The following is a 6,837-nucleotide window of genomic DNA, read 5'->3' on the forward strand; positions in this document are numbered from 1 at the left end:
TTTTATAAAACCGATTCTCAAAATCATCCCTCCAAAATGGACAATCTATGAGAATTTTTATGATTGAATTTGCGCTTTTGCTAAACAAATATCCATGTAACTTTAATGCCTTACTCCAATAGTTCTTTAAGTATGTATCAATCCAGATACAGCTATCTCTGTATTCTTAAGTATGTATCAATCCAGATACAACCCTCTCTGTTTTCTTAAGAATGGATCAATCCAGATAAAGTTCTCTAAGAATTCCTAAGTATGTATTTGTCGACACACAAAACTAAAGAACTCTATACTATCTACTGAGCAAGATATTTCTAACGGTCCATTTTTAACAAACCATATCTTAGAATAAGATACAGATAAAGATTAAATTGACCATTAATACGGTCAGGTGATTAAAACGTAATATATATATATACAGGTAAGTTCAGGTTTCCAAGATATGAGGGATCTTAATATATTTATTAAATGCACCGTAAAAATGTCTGATATTTCTCAAATGAATCCTACAAAATGTCTCAATGATACTGTAATCTCAGTTCAACTATACTATACTATAAACTTAATAGAAACTCATATCTAAAGAACTCAATAAAGGAGACTTTACAAAGAGAAACTCAATATAACAAGCCAGATGGAATCGATTAAAGCACTAACTTTGCACGGGCGTTTATTTTACATTATTATTAAAATACAAACTGAGGATCAATCAAAGTTAATCCTGGAATCATAGATGGAGCTAATTCTCCTCTCGGAGCTACTGGAGCTGTTATCGACCGCTCTCTTCTGATACTTCATCAAGACTAACTCTCTTATCGGGGAGAAAATGCATGCCTAGTTTGCTTTCTCTGCCGACGAAAGTACCGTTATCCATGTTCCTCCAGATAAGGGTCACGAGGGTTCCAATCTCGTTCTCCTGGAAATTTCCTATCCTCCTTGGTAATAGATGCAGAGTAACGGGTTAAATCATTATTATTTGTTTGTCCAGTTCTCAACTGATGATAAAGTTTTAGCTTGGGTTGAATGAACTAGGCTATGGTTCTACATCCTTGGTGGGTTTACATCCACCCTTGATTCTATCATCATGAATGATGATGATAGAATTGATCATGACCGCGGTCACTGATTTAGATTTNCAATGTGAGATTGTTAACAATAGTTTAACACTAACAATGTGAGATTGTTAATAATAGTTTAACACTAACAATGTGAGATTGTTAACGTACAATACCTTTTATCTTATAAAAATTATTATTAAGGAGTAATGGGGGTTAGTTAGGGCCCCTCTGAAACAAATTTCCTGATATTTTAGGACAAATTCTGAAAACTAAATAAATTGTAATGTATATGTAAACATTTGAGCATGTTTTTGATCGATAACATATGATGATCATCTAAAAGCCCCCTGTTCTTTGCTCGTTTATTCACTATCATTTTAGTTTGCTAATTTTGTATATATTTTTTTTTTAAGTTTTCATTTTTTAGTTATATTATTTTTAAGAGGTTAAAAAATGGGTAGTCATTTGGACTGGAAAAATGATATGAATGAATGTTCATCCGTAGAAATTAAGTAAAAATATAAATTGCTTTATTAAATTTGTTTCATAATTTACCTCTATCTGTATCTCAGTGAAGGAGGGAGGCGGGGACTCTAGGCAAAATTTTAAGTGACCCTGCATCCAACACTGGCAATGCCCGATTAACAATGGTACCCTTGAAACCGTACTCAAGTCAAGAATGGAATTTTCTCTATTCTATTTTCACTATTTCTTCTTATAAATAAGTAGTTTCGCAGAGAAACCACAAAGGAAAATTAACAGTTTAAAGAAATTAAAACATTGATGTATATTTCATTCTTGATTAGACAAAGATTTTGAGGATATCGTTGTAAATCGTGTGTTGTCATCTTTGTCTGGATGGTCACTAGAAATTATGCTTAAAGTCCCGTGTTTATTCACTTCTCTAACTTTATAACTGGAATCAATTTTCAACACAAAAAAAAAGTTTTTTTAAATGTTAGCTCTGTGATTGAGGATGGTCAAAAGGTATTTTATAATTAAAAAAGGAGATTTCTTGAACAATTTCTTAAAACATTTTGGAATTTCTGTTTAAAATCAAAAAACAAAATCAAACATTTAGAAATCCAATATTAAACTTCCAATTTATTAATTTTTCTAGAAATTCTGAGAAGGTCACAGAAGAAGATGATTTTGATTATTATTATTATCCTGATGATAACGTAGAGAGGAGGAGAAAGGAAACCGACTTAAAGGGCATTGGTACTTATCATTGAGTAGTTTTAAAGAAAATATCAAGAAGTTTTAGCTCCCCACAACTTATCCAGTATGTATGACAAAGACAACCCTTCATTAACAATCGTTAATGACAACCCTTCTAATCATTAACCACACCCTTTGTTTACGATTGTTAACAATGACCCTTCATTAACGATCGCTAACGACACCCTTTGTTAACAATTGTTTACGACGACCCTTTGTTAATGATGGTTAATGACAACCCTTTGTTAACGATCGTTTTTTAAAAAACAATCGTATAAAAAATGGTTGCTTATCCATTTTTTCCAAAATTAAAAAAAATCATTTTTGAAAACAATTTAAAACCAATCGGAAATGATTAACAACCCTGTTGTGATGTGTTGAAACTCAAAGATTTGGAAAGCCAAAATTGGCAACATATGATTCCTTTGGAATGGTGAAATGTGCAAATCAATGTTTTTTGAGTTTATTTTAAAAAATTATTGATCTGCTGTTAAAAATTTGGTTTGTAAAAATAATCAACTTAACAAGTTAAAAAAATCGATGAAGTGATTATCTCAAAAATATTGGTTTAGCAAATTTCTTCAAATTATTTTTTTTATGGATAAAATGAAAATTTAATTTAAAAAATATTTTTTGGGGGAAATTTCATAATTTCTTAAATGTGACATATGACATTTGGGACGATTTTATGGATAAGACATTTGACAGGTAAAACAATTTACAGATATGACATTTGACAGATGCAAAATATGATGCATGCAATATATGACATATGACATTAAAAAACACTCCCATTAAAAAAAATGTTCTTCATTTCTTTTTGTATGGAATGCAAATTTGATTGTTCACAAAGAAAACTTCTCATTTTTAGTTAATTCTGTAGAAAATAGTATCTTCCTTTAAGTAAAAAATAATTTGAAGAAATTTTTAACTCAAAACTAAATCTGAGTCTGTACAACATGTACTGTAAATGTATTCACTCGTAACATCCAGTCTGGACAAATAGGTGTAAACTTAGAGTCAACACCCAGCACATTTTATGCAACAAATGTAGACTTGCGAGGTCAAAGAGCCGGTTTTTAGTAATTTAAAAATTTATTTATATAAAGTGCTGGTTTTTTATTGTTGTTTATAGTACTATCAACAGTTCATTATCAGGGACCGAAGTTTGAAGAATAATGAGGCCTTTTTCTTATGATTTCAGGGGTCGAAGAAGAGAAGAAAGAAAAGAAGCAAGAAAACACCAAAGTATGTGTTCAACCTTGCTGGGTAAAGTTTATTGTGCCAGGTTAATTAACATTAAAATTTTAATATTTATGCAATGTCAAAGACAACATTTTTTTATGATGGGTAGCTTGGACTTATTTCTAAATTACAAACACTTTGGTCAAAATCCTAAACAGAATGAGGCTTAAACAGTAATAAATAAATGAAATTTATTGCAACATGCAGAAATATGCCCAAATAGTACACTTTGTTTACCAATAGTACACTTTGTTTACCAATACAATAACCGGGATTATATTTAAACAGATACTATCAGGAAAGGTGAAGTATAAATAGATAAAACCCTAACATGGGTTGTAAATTCCTGTAAATCAGTAAATAAAGATAAAAAGTGTTTTATTTAGATATTTTGATACTTCAATGTTTAGCTGCAGCAAATATTTGCAAGTCACTTTTGTAGAGAAGTAACAGATGAAAATTATAGTTTTAGATAAATAATTCATTCTTTATCAGACAAAGCTTTTAAGGGTACTGTTGTCCATTAGGCATGGCACTCTGTGTATGAAAAGTCACTTTAAATTATGCCACAGACACCCTTTCAGTTCTAGAGACTTACAATCATATCTTTAGACATAGAATTTCCTATTTGAAGGCTGCTTTTGTATGCTTAGCTTTCATAATTACAGACTAAAAAGGAAATGTGTAAAGGAATTGAGTCTTTGCCACAAACTCTGAATGTCTACATCTTTAAAACCTACTTTTGTTTACCTTAGTTGCTTGGAATCTATTTTAAAAGTCACAAGAAAAATAAATTCTGGAAAAAACCTGGAAATTAATCACTTTTGTAAAAAGTCATAATTTTCTTAGGTCATTTGGACAAAATGTCACTAGAAAGAAAGTCCTGAGTTTTAGATGCCTGCTACGTTATTTCCTAAAATAATATTGGGGCTGCCAATAAAGTCTCAAGAAATAAGATCACAGGAATAAAAGTCATGAAGAAAATAAATCTGAAGAAAAAAAAATCACAAGTTTTGGGGAAAATGAGGTCAAGTCAAGACATTTTCATAAAAAAAGAACTTTACTTCTATGCATCTTCATATCAAATATAGCCAGGGGTGTTTTTAATATCAAGCCACTTTTTTATGTGGTTGTAAACATTCTTTGTTACTATGAATTAAGCTCATATTTTCTAAATTAAGCTGAAGACATTTCCATAGTTCTCCTCAGTAATAAAAATTTAAGGAAAATCGGTAGATGGGTTTATGAGCTATCATCGAAAATATAAACAGACAGATCAGACTAACAGAGACTTCTACTTAATCAAGCACATATATATATATAGAAAATTTGAAATGATTCTGAACGATTATAGACCATTTACAAACTGTAAACAGTTATTTGTGAACAATATTTGTTCTTTTGTGAGAAAACATATTTCAAAAATGAAATATGTGAACGATATTTGATCGTCACACATTTCATAATAATATTGTAAAGGATTTTATTAACGTTATACTATGAATAATAAGGTTATAAGTCCCTGGCATCCATTTTTGTACTTCTGCTTACTTTGCCCAGACTGTTCAGGGGGGAATTAGGGGAGGGCCTGGTCCCACAGCCCCCCCCACCCCCTTTATGAAACTCATGACATGAAATAAAAAAATCAAGTGATGAAAGATACAATTGAAATAGAATTAAACAAATGACCTGAAATACCCATTAAAATTGTTTGTTTATTCTTTGTTGAATTTTTTTGAATCGTAAAAACCAGACACACCTCTTTATTGCTTAGTAAAAACGGTCTTGAAACATTGAAAATTCTTAATTTAGAGTCTGATGCAATTGTTATTTTGTTGCTTGGGGGAAAAAAGAATCCTAAAATTAAATAAATAAAAAACATTTATCTCAAGACAATGTTAACGTTGTCATTTTTTTAAAAACGATCATTTTGTTATGAAAACGACGATGAAAAATCGAAAACGTAACGATCATTTATAAAAACAATTGTTTTTCAAAAAGTTCGTTCTTTAAAAATGGTCGTTTTTAAAACGATCTTTTTGACAAACAATCGTTATTAAAAACAATCGTTTTTATAAAAATTGTTGTTTTGTTATCAATCCTTAACGGAGAGAGGAAACCAACCTGAAGGGCATCTGTACTAGGGCTGGGCGCGTTCCTGGTGGAACGATCGTTCTTTCCCGCGAACGAACGGAACTATCAAGAATGATCCCATCGTTCCGAAAAAAAACGAACGCTTAGAACGCGTTCTAAAAAACTTTGGAACGATTGGTAAAAGAACGGAACAGAACGTTAACTCCTTCTTATTTTAAAAAACACGTTCTAAGTTGGGAACGCATTTAAATCAGGAATGTGTTTCAAGTTTAGATTTTCTCTGTATGTAGTGAACCAAAATTGAAAGATAGAATTATTGTTAATGACATTAGACACAATAATATAGGAAAGTAAGGAGGGGGGGGGGGGGGGGGTAAAAGGGAAAAAATACGGTTATAAAAGGGTAAGAATATAATTTTGCGTAAGTATTGCGTAAGTATGTGTTGCTAGGTAAAAGTACAAGCGTAAGTAAGGTGATACATTGGTTTAGCCGGCAGGGGGAGGGGGAGAAAAGGAATGGCAAGGATTTCATGCATTACATTCTTGAGGAATGGGAGCTGAAAGGGGAAAAAGGAGAAGGGGGGGGGGAGAGAATTTAGGTTGAAAGAAAGTGTTTTCTATAATTTATTTCTATTTCTTTTTGATATTATTGAAATATTGATTATGAAAATTAAATTTTTTTCAAAAATCTACAAATTGTACACCCCCTTTTTTAAGGTAACCCAGTTTTAGTAATTGTTCTATACTAAGAAGCGTTCTTTGATTAAGAACGGAACGAGATGGATGGAACTGTTCTTTAAATAAGAACGCCAAGAATTAACGGAATGGAACAGGAAGACTGTTCTTCTACTCAGAACGGAATGGAACAGGACAGAATTCGGAACGTAATGGAACGATACAAAAAAAAGGAACGAGAATGGAACGATTTAGCTGAAGGCCCTCGCTCGTTCTAGAACGGAACGGAACGATTTAAAAAAAGTCGAAACATGCCCAGCCCTAATCTGTACTTATCATTGAGTAGTTTTTAAAGAAAATATCAAGAAGTTTTAACTATCCCACAACTTTCTAACTTCATGTAAGACAACATTAAATAAAGTTGCAATTAATTTTTTTTCAAAATCGATCATTTTTCCAAAAACGACCGTTTTTATAAAGTTTGTTAACAACGACCCTTCATTAAAAAAACGATCGCTTTCTAAAATGATCGTTATTCGTTTTCTAA

The 6,837-nt window shown here is 31.4% G+C and overlaps 1 protein-coding gene across 1 annotated transcript; it reads left to right on the plus strand.

Moving 5' to 3' along the window:
- Positions 1-1,146: 1,146 nt before the first annotated feature.
- LOC111709564 (uncharacterized) lies at positions 1,147-3,564 on the plus strand (the record flags this gene model as incomplete). Its single annotated transcript, XM_023483293.1, is given in 3 exon segments — positions 1,147-1,567; positions 2,176-2,276; positions 3,481-3,564. Coding segments are annotated over 3 exon segments (244 nt in total), but the record flags the coding sequence as incomplete, so codon positions are not given.
- Positions 3,565-6,837: the final 3,273 nt, after the last annotated feature.

This window comes from Eurytemora carolleeae, unplaced genomic scaffold (assembly GCF_000591075.1).
Source record: "Eurytemora carolleeae unplaced genomic scaffold, Eaff_2.0 scaffold981, whole genome shotgun sequence".
Lineage (NCBI taxonomy): Eukaryota > Metazoa > Arthropoda > Copepoda > Calanoida > Temoridae > Eurytemora > Eurytemora carolleeae.